The 14461-nt window shown below is 38.4% G+C and overlaps 1 protein-coding gene across 2 annotated transcripts in view; it reads right to left on the bottom strand.

Annotated features, from left to right (window-relative positions):
* Positions 1-14461, bottom strand: part of Nfxl1 (nuclear transcription factor, X-box binding like 1) — a 39970-nt gene that overhangs the window by 21066 nt on the left and 4443 nt on the right. For both annotated transcript variants that reach the window (XM_005359326.3, XM_026785251.1), the window contains exons 4-11: positions 10566-10675; positions 8302-8432; positions 4615-4793; positions 4240-4401; positions 4042-4142; positions 3366-3480; positions 1993-2117; positions 817-939 (exon numbers count right to left, since the gene is read on the bottom strand). In XM_005359326.3, the coding sequence (XP_005359383.1) occupies positions 817-939; positions 1993-2117; positions 3366-3480; positions 4042-4142; positions 4240-4401; positions 4615-4793; positions 8302-8432; positions 10566-10675 (1046 nt within the window). The remainder of the gene's footprint in view (positions 1-816; positions 940-1992; positions 2118-3365; positions 3481-4041; positions 4143-4239; positions 4402-4614; positions 4794-8301; positions 8433-10565; positions 10676-14461) is intronic.

The following is a 14461-nucleotide window of genomic DNA, read 5'->3' on the forward strand; positions in this document are numbered from 1 at the left end:
AAAAAATACAACCCAACAAAATACTAGAGTTAGATTCACTCCAAGCCAGGCCTCCATCTAATTTCTATTACCATCTGTGGTGGTTTGAATGCCATTGGCCCCAGAAACTCACAGGGAGTGGTACTATTAGGGAGTGGAGCTTTGCTGGAGGACATATGGCCTTGCTGGAGGAAGGGTGTCACTGTGGGGGTGGGCTTTGGGGTTTCCTATGCTCAGGATACTACGCGGTGTTTTAGACAGCTTCCTGTCTCCTGCTCCTTCTCCAGTACCTGTGTACGTCCTTGCTTCCTGATATGATGACAGTGAACTAAACCTCTGAACTATAAGCGAGCCACCCCAATGAAATGTTTTCTTTGTAAGTATTGCTGTGGTAATGGTGTCTCTTCAAAGCCATAAATACCCTAATATACCACCTAACCTTTGTTAGGCATCAACCACCAAATACTATCACTCTAAAACTGCTAATGATGTCTTCAATCAGAAAACAAAACTGCCCCAAGCCCAAGCTCAGAGTTAGTGTGTGAGTCAGAGACTACATACAGTCTTTGGCGTTTTGTGACAAAGCCATGCTATATGAGCTTAGGTTGTTCTCAATATCCTTCTGCTTCGGACTCTTGAGTGATGGACCCATCGTGTCACCACATTTGAAAACTGGCATGATTTCCCACTAATAAAAACTCTTAATCTACAATATTTACTATTATTTGATATAGAAAACAAAGAATACTCCTGAATACTTGAAACAAAACAGTTTATCACATACCCAAAAGGAAAATTTCAACTCTTAAATCAGGTTAGCAAGTTTATCACACGTACCTTTCTCCTACACTGGTGCTTCTGACAGTCCCGCATTTTAACACACTTGGTTTCACAAAGGTAAGGTTTGTGACATGGCATTCGCTTTGTATGCTTTCCACAACGGCATTGCTTTTCCACCTCCTAGGCCAAGCACCAAGAAACATCGTTAAACTGACTTAATGTTTTGCAACACACAGCAATTTTGCTGGACGGATAAAAATCTTAGTAACAAATTTATATTAAACACTAACTAGGGACTGGAGAGATGGCTCAGAGGTTAAGATCACTGGCTGCTCTTCCAGTCATCCTGAGTTCAATTCCCAGCAACCACATGGTGGCTCACAACCATCTGGAATGAGGTCTGGTGCCCCCTTCTGGAGTGCAAGCATACATGCAAACAGAACATTGTATATATAATAAATAAGTCTTTTTTTAAAAAAAAATAAACCAAAGTGGTCTTCTAAAACACTTATTTTACTTTATTCCAAATGAAACCTCATATTTGGATTAATTATGAAATTTAGTAGAAATCTGGTATCAAACAGTAAAACTAACAAACAAATTACAGGGCTGGAGAGACAGCTCTGTGGTTAAAAGCTTTGCCTGTTCTTCCAAAGGTCTGAGTTCAATTCCCAGCAACCACATGGTGGCTCACAACCATCTGTAATGAGATTTGGTGCCCTCTTCTGGCCTGAAGGGATATATGCAGGCAGTACACCATATACATAATAAATTAAATCAAAATAAAGTACAATGCTTTAAAAACAAAACAAAACAAATTACAGGATCATTTACAGGTGGTTCCAACCATACCATCTCCATCTCATCTCGGTACGAGACAAGTGGAGTGTTTAGTATCCCAGCTGGTTAATGGAGTAGTATGGTTGAAATCAAACAATGTACATATTTAAGTTTACAGTGTCAAATCTAGATATGACTGTTCCCATTGCAACTAGGCTGAATTCAACAGAGCTCTAACTTCTGATGGCAAACAGCCGCACATTGAACTCTGCAAATGAGAACATTATAACATGTACCAAGGAAAACAATAGAGTAATGTTCAGATTTGATTTCCTGATCAATACTATAAATATTGGATACACAGACAATGACACAGATGTGTATGAAAACAAGTTTCTTCTGACATTTTTTGATGCAAAGCTCCTGAAAGAAAGTGTATAGGACACAACTAACTTGTCTGCAGGTTTCACAAGGCCCTCTGTGGCAACGCTGTGAACACCTATGGATCCCACACTCAAGCACTTTGTCACAGCTGTCTCCACAAGTTGGGACATCTTCTGTACAAGGCAAAGAAAACTCTGAAAGCAGACAAAATGTCAACATTAAACAAGATACATCATTAGTGAGTCATTAACAAAGGCCCCTGTTCTTTAGTTTCTGAAGAATGACAGCCCTTTTTGAACTATAAAAACTTTATAACAACATAAAATTAGAAAAAAAATTAACTTTAACAAAAATAATTCCTAATGTTTCTGCAAGACTAAACCTAAATTCACAATTCTCCTGTCTATTGCTCCCATTGCCAACACTGGCAAGCTTATCTTTCTTCTTCTTCTTCTTCTTCTTCTTTTTTTTGAGAAACAGTTTATTATGTAGGCCTAAGCTGTCCTAGAACTCAGAGATCCACCTGCCTCTGCCTCTCACATGCTGGGATTAAAGGTGTAAATCACCATACCTGGCAAGCTTGTTTCTTATGAAGAAATTTGATACACAAATTACTATAAAGAAGCATTTTTTTTAGACATGGTTTTGCTGTAGCTTTGGAGCCTGTCCTGGAACTAGCTCTCATAGACCAGGCTGGCCTTGAACTAATAGAAATTCGCCTGCCCCTGCCTTCCGAGTGCTGGGATTAAAGACGTGTGTCACCAGTGCCCAGCTTAAACAAGCATTTTTATGACTAAACTACTTCAGAAATTGTTAGCTAGAGAAATGAGTAAGAGAACATAAAACTCTGAGGGATTTCTATATATACAAAATTTTCTTTTTAAATTTGTTCAGTCTCAAAGGATGGAAAAAAAAAAAAAGACAAACCTTAAAACACCATAAAAACTCACCTTAACAATCACATTATGACAGGTAGTAAAAACAGTCTTACAAACGACTCAAGCAAGCTTACTCAACTACTATACTGCTCTAGAAACAAGGAAAAAGTTAAGTTCTCTAGAGACAACAGTAGCACAGCGTCCTTCAGTACCAAGAGATGGAATGTTACAACTCATGACCTCACGATGTTACGACAAATTACTTAGAACTCCCAGGTGATATGAAGGCTCACGCCATGTGTGGCTACTTTATGGCTATGGACAGAACTGGCACATAACATCTCACAGAGGACTGTCAGCACCCTAAACCCTCTACACCTAGCTAGCCGGCCCTTCTCCCTAACCCGAGTCTGTCACTGTTTTCCTTTCCAGAACGTCATGTAGCTTGATTCCTATAGCACACATCTTTTTCAAATTAGCTTGTTTGGTTTAGTAATATAAATGAACATTTCTTCCCCATCTTCTCAGAGTTCAATAGCTCATTTCCTTTGAAACAAGTCTTACTTGATTTCTGACATGGACAGGACCTCTTTCCGGAGCGAGGACACTCTCCACAAGCACCAACATGACAAACTTGCTCACATGTATGATAACCACAAGGCAGTGTCTTTCCACACACCTAAAATAAAAGCACTCATCAAGAGATTAAAACCACACAAAAAGGTAGTATAAAACATAACCCATTTGTACTCACAAACACCTTCATTTATGCCCTCACATTATTATGCTTTATGTCTAATACAGGTGTCATGTATGTGTACACATTTACACATACGAATTCTCATTTCCGGTGTACCAGAGGGTATCATACAAATGTAGAAAGGACAGATGTATCCTCAGCTTTGTATGACCATCCACAGACTTCTAACCAGTACTATACCTGGTCCAACGCTAGAAAAAGCAACCCACAATAACAATTCCACTTTCCCAATGGCATTATCTCAAGAGAACGGTAGAACCTAATGCTCAGTGGAGAAAGGGAAGGGGCAAAACAACACACTGAATTAAGAATTCAGCAACTAACTTATTTTGAGGGGAAAAAAGCTAACTTTTTCTCCAGTAGTAAGATACTCGACTGCAGAAGAGCTGCTTGTGTTGTTACCCCGCTAGGTGAACAAGCACGTGTGCTCTCCAGCCATCTGTCTATACCCTACCACTCGCAGAGGGCACCAACACTTACCTCATCACAATGCCACACTGGGCTCGCACAACTTCTTTCTGCTTCCTTTTTGCCACAAACACACTTCTGTCTACTAACTCTTGGACAAGGCTGACAGTCTCCTAAAATTACAATCATTCATTAGCACACAAATACTAAAGCAATGAAGACAGCTTTGACTCTGTTTAAAGTCAGAGTTTCCCACGCCCGCTCTTTTACCTGCATGACAAGGATTTTCACACTTATGATGCCCACAAAGCAGCTTGCGCCCACATGGCAGCTGGCAAGACCACTGCTTGGCACTGCACCTGCGAGGGACAGGTTTTGCTTTCTTACAGTGACAAGTAGTTGTGACCATCTTTGGACAAGGAGGGCAGGGACCTGGAATGCAACAAAGGGGGTGAGGTAATTAAAAGTCACCAAACATCTCAGATTTACATTTTCCTGAAATCTCTATCCTTTTTTTCATTGCTACTTTTAAAGGCAATCCCTTTTCACAGCAAAATCGAAATTCAGCTTGGATAATTCTGTGTGCTTCAACATTAAGAACAAACTACCAATCAAAAACAACTACACATACAATATGAAACTCACCTGGATGGCAGAGAAGTAAACATTTATGGCCACAAGGAGGTTTAAATTCCCTCTCACATACTTGGCCACACGAATGAGGTACAAGCCATGGATCTAAAGGTGGATCTTCTACTTTCCCACAGTAGCAATAATATCTACTAGGTGTTTCTGATCTTTTGTATTCAAATCTACATTTTGGACTACAAAAAAAAATCGAAATATTAATCCCATCACTAAAAGCAACATAAGAGATAACAGTAACAAGACTATAATTTTGTTGGGCAAAAAAATAAATTCTTACTACAATCATTGCACAATATAATTTCCTGAAATATGGAACTATTTTATACTAATACTCTCCCAATACAAGAGCCAACAGTCAACGTAAGATGAAGCTATGCATAAAACTTGGCAACAATTACTTTTTTCCATATTTATGTTTCTAAAACCTGAGATAGCCACTTGTAGTTAGTTGCTATTCATTAAGCACAGACATCCAAAGCACAACCACAAAATTTCTACAAACTACATATGTGCAATATTCACCCAGATTTACGTAAGTCTCAGCTTCTTAAAGTTTGGTTATATACTCTATAAATAAACAAAATACATGATCAAAGAAAAATAAAAAAGCAATCATGTTATAAATAGGCTGAATATAGCAAGAATATAACAAATAAGAATTAAGAGGGGGAAAAAAACTCCAGCCTAGTCTACAGAGCAAGTTCCATGACAGCCAAAGCTACACAGAGAAAACCTGTCTCAGAAAAGAAAAAAGAAAACTTAAATGCAAACAAATAATTTCCTAATTTTCCTTTTTTTAAAGGCATATCTATTTCTTATTTTATGAAAAATTTGCATGCATGTATATATGGATCAAATACATGCCTGGTGCCTACGAAGACCCAAAGAAGGTATCAGATGCCCTGAAATCTGTTGAAGACAGTTGTGAACCACCCTATGGGTGCTAAAAGCGAATCTGAGTCCTCTGCGAGTGCAGTAAATACTCTTAACCACTAGCCATTTCTCCAGCTCTGAGAATTTCCTAATGTTCAATTTCTAAAACAAAATACATATATTTCAAGCTCACTTAAATCAAGGAAAGTTTAAATATAATTTTATATTCTCTGATAAAGCAGAGTGGTTTTACATCAAAGTAAATTTGGGTACAAGAATAACAAAAATTCACTTGGAGATCATCGTAGATGATTCCTAAAAGATGCTCTAAGCCTTGTGGAACAGTCAGTGTGCTGCATCAGACTATTTGTGCATCACCATTTAAATCTGTTCTGTATAAAAATCAATGTATTTTCACTGCCATGAGGACATGCTGTACTTCCAAATAAACGCCACGCTGATGTTCAGAATAACCAAAACACATTTGTTCTCCTAATTAAATTTCAAAAACAAGTGATGGAGAGATGATTCTGCTGCTCTGACAGAGGACCCGAGTTCAGTGCCCAAATCAGTTTCATGTGGCTCACAATAGCCTCTAACTCCAGCTCCAGAGAATCACAACACTGCTGACCTCTGCAGAGCATGTATGTGCACATATCCAGAGACAAACAATACACACACATGCACAATTAAACAGAATGATTTTTAAAGTAAAAACTGAAAACTAATGCCACACCTCATGTTTATAAATAAATGACATTTTGTTCCAAGAGTTAAAAGGAAAATGACTTTCTTACAGCTGCTATGTAAGGGATGTACTTAGATGGTTAACAGGCACTGACTATGTGTCACACTACCCGCCTGCGCTGACACAGACAACAGGAAGCTGACTATGCACTCCACTGCCCGCCTGCAGTGACACACAACTACTTTGGAAGGGGTGATGTGTAGTTTCACTATAAAATGATGGAAATCAACAATCAAGGCCTTATCCTGTTTACTCAACAAGCACTTACCTTAGAACAAAGTATAAGTTCATTTCAATAAAATGACTTTATTATAATTTTTTACCAGGTTCTGGTTACATCTTGACAAGAGGTAAACAAAGAAGGGCCTTACAGAACTACTTATTTTCAGTTATTATATTCGGAATAGCGTGAGAAATACTACACAGAACATTACACTTTTGTCCTTCCAGGCCTAGGAGAGAAGTAGCAGTCCATTACTCTGGTAACTGACACTTTGCTCCTCTACAGGAAAATCACGGCTTACAACAGAAGCAAACAGAGCAAAGGTGAGAAAGGATGAAGCTCAAATCTCTAAAACCAGTGATGCTGGGCACCTGGCTCTCTTCTGCACCCAACACTGAAATCCTCTGCCGTAAGTAACACGTATAGACTTCAAGGTTAAAGTCTTTGCAAACAGAATGTGCTGGAACAGAAAGCAGTCTATCACACTCAACTCAGTGAATAAAAAAGGCTACAATTGAAAGAACAAATCCTAGGATTCGAGCTGCAGCTCTGCCTCTCAGCAGTGTGAGCTCACGGCTGCTCTCAGCTAACTTCCACCTCTCAGGGTAACAGGTGAAATCCAAGATTGCTGAGAATTATAACAAAAAAGTCCTTGTCTAAAATGTTTTTTTAAAATTATGCCACAACAATTTTACAAATATCTTGGTATTTATGATAATTAGGAAGACATGAATCAAAACCTGATTTTATTAGGCCTAAACCTGTACAATCTGGAAGGTATTAGGAAAAAGAACACTACCTTATAAATTTTTAAAAAATCAGTTACAAAAATTGTAATATAAGGATACAATGCCCCTCGAGCTTATGTTTAATTAACCTTAACGATGAATCTACCACTGCAGACTAGCAGAAACAAATGATTTTACTTCTCCACTTTTTCCTCAAAAAATAGCTGAAGTCCAAGATCCAATAATCAGCAATAATAAACAAAACTGGTAAAATAAATTTAGATAAATTAATAATGATACATAATACACAAATGTAATGTTGAAATTGAAGATATAACTGGAAACCATACAATCAAAATATACTAGATGATAAGCAGACAGAGTCCAACACTAATGTATACTAACAAGAACTTGAGGAAAGAGAGGTAACAACTTTTGAATGATTCCTATATTAAGTCCTTGAAAGCAGAACTGAACAGTTTCACAGGTGTAGGGAAACTCCTACACAGCTGCAGCTGTCTGGGACTGTCAGCAGAGCCTTAATCTACCCTTTGTCTTTAGCACCTTCTGTTTAACATGTGAATATGTCTGAGTGTTTCCCAAGGGTACAAAGCCTGTGTAAAACTTGGGGAAAACCCCAGCACACTGTAATAGTCCTTAATCGAGAATTTGCATTTGGTATTGTCCCTCTGGAAGTTACCATGTTTTGGGGATGTGGAAATCAACTTACTAAAAGTGTACATAGGAGAAAATAAAAATGTCCTAGGTGAAGGAAGAGCACTGTCTCTGAGAAGCTGAGACCTCTGCTGCAAAGGCTAAAATCACCCTTAAAGTGCCCTGTCTCTTCTTCCACAGACCCGCAGGAACCCACACAGGAACCCACACCCGTTCTACAACACACAGGAAAAACAGTCTAATGATTTGCTGGTTACTGAAAGATACGAGCATTTACATAAAAATTGCAAGGAGAAAATTAGCAAGGTCTCCTATCTTCACAAATCAGACAAATAATGGAAAGCAAAACGGACTGAAACTTCGAGCAATACAACTTTCTGATCTATAATGTTCATTTATTCCACAACTTAAAATCCAATGAACCAGAAAACAATTACCATGGCCAAGGATAATCTTTCTTTCCAAAATCCTCATCTGTCACAGATGATACAAGAAACTGGCTGTCTTTAGCCCACTTCTGAATACAGGGCATATGGAATATACAGAAACATCCAGAGCAGCTCCAAACCTAAGACAAAGGTGTCAAAATGCATTATATATGATTTTTCTTTGTTAATTATACAATACTTTAAAATGATTATCACACACTGATGTTCAAGACTTACCTAAAGACTAGAAAACAAAACAAACTCCTTCTAATATCACAGAAGACATGATCTTTACAAGTCTATTTAGGAGTATCATATATGAAAGAAAAATATTAATCACCCAGATTCAATTAGCAAGAAAAAACAAAGGTAACAACCTAAATGATGTCTAATTTATATATGTGTGTGTGTGTATGTGCGTGTATACATACACATATATATTCAATACACATACTGGTGCTGACCGGTAACATCTTTTATAACATGATATAAACATTTTCCTTGCCAAATATACCTATATATCTTATCACATAGATTTATGTACCATATTTCATCAATTTCTTATTGCTAGACATCTATTATTCCCAGTTATGAAGAATATAAGAAAAGGATTCTAGCCATAAAATTTCTGTGTATAAATAACCTGTTTTTTTATATAAATCCTGTAAGTCCAGCACTTACGCAAAATTCAAAAAACTGAGCAAAAAGTAACAATACATACAACATAAAAGCTTAAGAAAGGGGGCTGGAGAGATGGCTCAGTGGTTTAAGAGCATTGCCTGCCCTTCCAAAGGTCCTGAGTTCAATTCCCAGCAACCACATGGTGGCTCACAACCATCTGTAGTGAGGTCTGGTGCCCTCTTCTGGCCTGCAAGCATACACACAGACAGAATATTGTATATATAATAAATAAATAAATATTTTTTTAAAAAAAAGCTTAAGAAAGCGAGATTGCTCACCAATTAAAGGTACTTACTGTGCAAGGTGTGGAGTCCTAAGTTTGATCCCCAGAACTCACATAGAAATAATGGAGAAAAACAAAAAACGTCCACAAAGTTGCCCTAACTTCTGTCTTCCTTATTACAACTATTTTTTTGGGGGGGAGGGGGAAATCAGACATGTACTGTGAAATAATGTAGACAGCAGCATTACATAAAAAGAAACAGCTAATTCCTTAGTTTTGATTCCCCAAATGCCTACCTAGAGGAGAGTGGACAAAATGAGGAGGAAGAAATGCCAAACAATGGTATTTTGTAGAAGTCATTACTACTAAGGCCACGGCAGTTCAATACTGCAGTAAGCCCTTTAAAGAACTGTAAAACTGTTCTAACACCCTAACGAGATTGGGACATTCACCAATGGAATGATGGTGGAAGAATGTTGTTCCAGGAGACATGAACTCCTCAGTGCTGCATTGAGCCTGTACATTGGCTGAGTCAGTTCCCAAGGAGGACAAACAACCTTGAAAAGTTAGGGGGTGTGGGAGCAGTCACAGAAAGAGCAAGCACTGGTGCGGACACACAGGAGCTGGAATCACAGAAAGCTAAGGAGATGTGACTCTGAGGACTAGGACACCAGCCCCTGCTGCACAGCCCTAGCCAACCCATGTAATAGACTTCAGCTTCTCCCTACATGACCAAAACATTTTATCAGACCTGATTTAAGGCTGCTGTACCAGTAAAGGATTAGAATGAGGTCTCACAGGTGAGTCTGTCATGCTCAGTTGTCACTTCTCTTTAACTGCTTCACTAAGGCCCTTTTAAATTTACCATAGCTTCACCATCAGGCAAGCGCTCCTTACAACAGTATCAGTTATGTCTGACTCTTTCTTTCCCCCAATGACCCTGGCCACAATGTTCCAACACTGTTAGAAGCTAATAAGCCTTAAGTGTCACTATCAACTGCTAGTTCCTCTAAGGCAAAGACCATGCCTATCTTTATTTCAACCCACGCAAAGTATGTAGCTCAGCCGTAGATCATTGGCCTAGCATGTACTCGGCTCTGGTTAGATCACAGCACCACATAGTAACATTCTGTGTTTGTAGGAATCTCTAAGATGCTAAAAAATACTTTACTAAAAACAACACATGCATTAGATTGAAATACTTGCTTGTGATATCAATATTGCTAAATATTACCTAGAGATAATTCCTTAAATTTTGAGATTACAAAATGAAGATGAATTCATATATAAAATTGTCAAATGAATTTTTAAGCAAACATAAGTGAAAGTACAATAAAAAACTAAGTATATAAATGTGAGTGATACTTACTGCTTGGTTTCTCTTCACTGAAGCGATACAAATGAGGCATGTCATAGCCCCTGCCTGAAAAGCTTCGTTCACATACTGTTTGGTTCGCTCTAATTCATGTATATCGCCATCTTAAAATTGAAAAATTGAAAACATCACAGTAAACAACACCTGGAAACAATACATCTTCACTAACAATCACGTCACATGACAAATGCCAAACAATTTTAACTACAGAAAACAGGAAAACTCAAAGCTTAGCAAAGGAAAACAACTACTCAATGACCTGACAAGGGTTTCCACGTCCATGAACTAACAGCCTGCAGCTCACACACACACTGGCTTGCTTTCTGCTTCAAATCCCTGGCCGTTCTGGTGCAGGCAGAACCACTGGCAAGGCCACCAATATGGCAAGTGATGAAGTATCAAATGAAAAGCTAACCCCTGAAGGAAGGGGTTAGCATATAACACACTCCTAATAAAATCTTGTGAATGAGAAGATGCTGAGATTCCTATAGCACAACAACTACGTTTCATTAAATTATGTTCACTACTTCTGCTTTAGAGAGCAGTATAAACATTTTTAGGAAAAAGAAATCACCAGACCGTGTATTTCCTTTAAACAAGTATTGTATTTCTCTCCAAGCACTAAGACTGTCACCATAGGATAAACTATTATCACCTCATTGTTATACATGAGAAATCTGAGACACAGAAGTCAGTAACCTCAGTTTCACTAAGAGAGTCCTCAATCCCTATCCTCTGCTTTAATGGAAAAAAAAGGTCCAAGAAAAAAAAAACAGTTAATGAAAAAATGACAGAGCAGCACTCTAAAATACAAATGACACCAAACGGGAGGTAATCCAGGTCACGTTAGCTAAGAAAATGAACTTACATGCCTTTAATTAAACAAAATGATTCAAAAAGACTGACTGAATTTCCAAAAAAAGCAGGTCAATAATATGTGCTTAAACAAGGAAATAATATGGCAATAATCTAGGTTCAAACCAAAATTTGCTGCCAAAAAGAACTAAATAAATAAAAATATTAATTAGCTCTTCATTTTCTGAACTCATCTAACTAAACACAGAAGTTAACGAAAGTGTGCCCTACCATGCCGTAAATATAAGTGTCATTGAAGGTGTTAAAGAACAGCACTCTTAAGGTACAAAATTACTAAAGACAAACATTTTATTTTAAATTGGCATTAAGTTTCCAAAATATCCTCAAACAGAATAGTCACTATATTTTGCTTTCAAAAAATGTAACATTTTAAATTTCATCAGCTTATTCATATAATTTAAAAAATAGTATGAGGGTACAATCTTACAAATTAAAGTCTAAGTTTATCTCTATGAAATTCAGGTAACATTACTTTGAAAGTTGTATTTTCATTTGGTTAAAGCAATAAAGTGTACTGCCTGGCATGTCACAGTGGACATAGCATGACAGCGGATGTCACATATTCTAAAATGCCCACAGTGGCAAGAAAGGAAACATGAGTTTGAGGAGGTCAAGGCTGGAATGAGCAGAAAGTAGCAGTTAAAGGCAGTCAGAACTGTGGGAAGATACCAATGCTTCTCAGTTTTCTCTTCTGTTAAATGCTAACAGTAGCCAGCCACAAAGGCCTGCAATAGGCAAAGCCAGTGTGCAGGGAGAAAAGGCTGTATTTTAAGTCAGGCAGTGTGGAGACTAAGGAGGAGGTAAACAGCAAGTTATAGACCAGACAGAACTACAAAATGAGGGCCTGTTTCAAAAATAAATAAACGTTTAAAATTTACCAAGTAAAATATAGGAGGCTTTAATGACAAATACACTGTGGTATATTTGCCATGTATATACCACCTCTGTTCGTGCACTTCTGAGTTAGAAAACTGAAGTGCTGCTAGGGTAAGAAAACAAGAAAAGTTATCTTTTCCAACATGAGGTATCCATGGATGAAGATGACATACTCTTTAAAATAAAGCTATGCAAAGGCTAAGAACAGAAAAATTGGAGGGGTCTTGTTAATGTTAGTATTCAACTCACTAGTGTGGGATGGAGACCATCGCATTGCTCTGGCATTTAGTCAATTAAAACATTTACCTGGTCCAGTTCCCTCAATTTATTGCATGTACACTGCAGAACATCCAGGAACGAGAATCATAATGTGTTGTCCTTTTGTAATTGTGGCTGCCTTTTAATCCACGGTTTAAACCACAAAAGCTGCAGCCTGAGAGAATCCTGTTCCCTCAGTCACCAACTTGACTCTTTCAAAGCTAAGATAGGAATTTAACTAAATCCCTGTCCCTCTAAAGAACTCAAGACTCAAAGGTTGAGGGGGAATTCTGCTCCTCAGAGAGGCTGAAGAACAAGTAGCTCCCCTCCTCTCCTTCTCCTGTCTCTCCAGAAGCCCTTGTGCTTTTCCTGGCCCCTGCTCCACCTGGCTCCTCCCTACCACTTTCTGTCAGCTAACTGCTGATGCAACCTACTGACCACAGGTGAATTTTATTTAATCAAACACATCTTTGCATCATTAAACAAATGTTCCAGAGCATAAACAAAAGTAACACACTTTAAACTAATATTCTAGTCGGGCAGTGGTTACACACACCTTAATCCCAGTGCTCGGGAGGTAGCGGTAGGAGGATCTCTGTGAGTTTGAAGCTAGCCTGGTCTACAGAGTGAGCTGCAGGACAGCCAGAGCTGTTACACAGAGAAACCCTGTCTCGAAAACAAACAGAAATTACTTGAGATAAAACTATGCTAAAAACTCATAAAGCATGAAAATTATAGTTATTTTTTACTATCTACACTAAGACAGCTGTATTCTATTACTATATGCCACATGTAAAGGTAAAACCTGCCTCTTACCTAGAATGGTTGAAGTGAGGTCCTCTTTACCATAAACTATGTAGGAAATCATCCAGAGGCAAGAACTTCTCTAGCCTTAAAACTACGTCCATCAGCTGTTATTTTGCTAGGCTTGACATTTTAGCTGGACTTCCTTCACTCCTCAGGCGAGGTCCATTTCATAGGAGAATGCATACCAACATTTGCAGTTAATTTCATTGGTGCATGAAGGGAACTCACAAAGCACCCAAAGGAGGATGGATGGATGGATGGGGGCGTGACACATACACTACACGTGTCAGTCTGAAGACTTCCTAACTCCTATCTTTATTCCAGTTAATATACAATTTCTGCTATGCTGGACCCTGTTGAACTAGCAATCCTGTTCTTAGTAGAGCACTGTGTAATAACTAAGGGACAAAGCAGTAACCATCAGAAGACAGCTCGTGTGGAATTATGACAGAAGGCCTATACCTAAAGACAGAATTTTTTTAATGAAAAAAAATCTTTTAGAAAAACGAGAGAAAGAAAATAAAAACCTCTAATGGTATGGTAGAAAACCTGTAATACTCAAGCTTACAAAATGTGTACTCATTCCTCACAACAGAGACCCTGAGCCAAGGTGAGCACGTCAAATACTAGTCAGACAAAAGCAACGCTCAATTCCAAATCTCAGCAACTTGGCTTGCAAGCCATTCTTTTAACCACTCTACTGACTGCACCCACCCCGCCCCGTGCAGCAGACAGGTTCAAGAGCAGCCATCTTGTCTACTTCAGAATCATGCTGCTTTTACACAGAAGGAGTCCCAAAGTTGTTCAAAAGCTGAGCAAATCAGATAGAAGACAACCTTGCCAGTTATTAATTGTGTCATTTGGGGAGAATCTTCTCTCCTATGAAGAGTCATTTCCTAGAGAAAAAATTTTCTAGCTCTAACAAGACTTTAAAGTGAAAAAAGGAACTAAAATGAGAATCTAAGACTACATAGAGGCCGGGCGCTGGTGGCGCACGCCTTTAATCCCAGCACTCGGGAGGCAGAGGCAGGAGGATCTCTGTGAGTTCGAGGCCAGCCTGGTCTACAAAGGGA

This window comes from Microtus ochrogaster, linkage group LG1, assembly GCF_000317375.1.
Source record: "Microtus ochrogaster isolate Prairie Vole_2 linkage group LG1, MicOch1.0, whole genome shotgun sequence".
NCBI lineage: Eukaryota > Metazoa > Chordata > Mammalia > Rodentia > Cricetidae > Microtus > Microtus ochrogaster.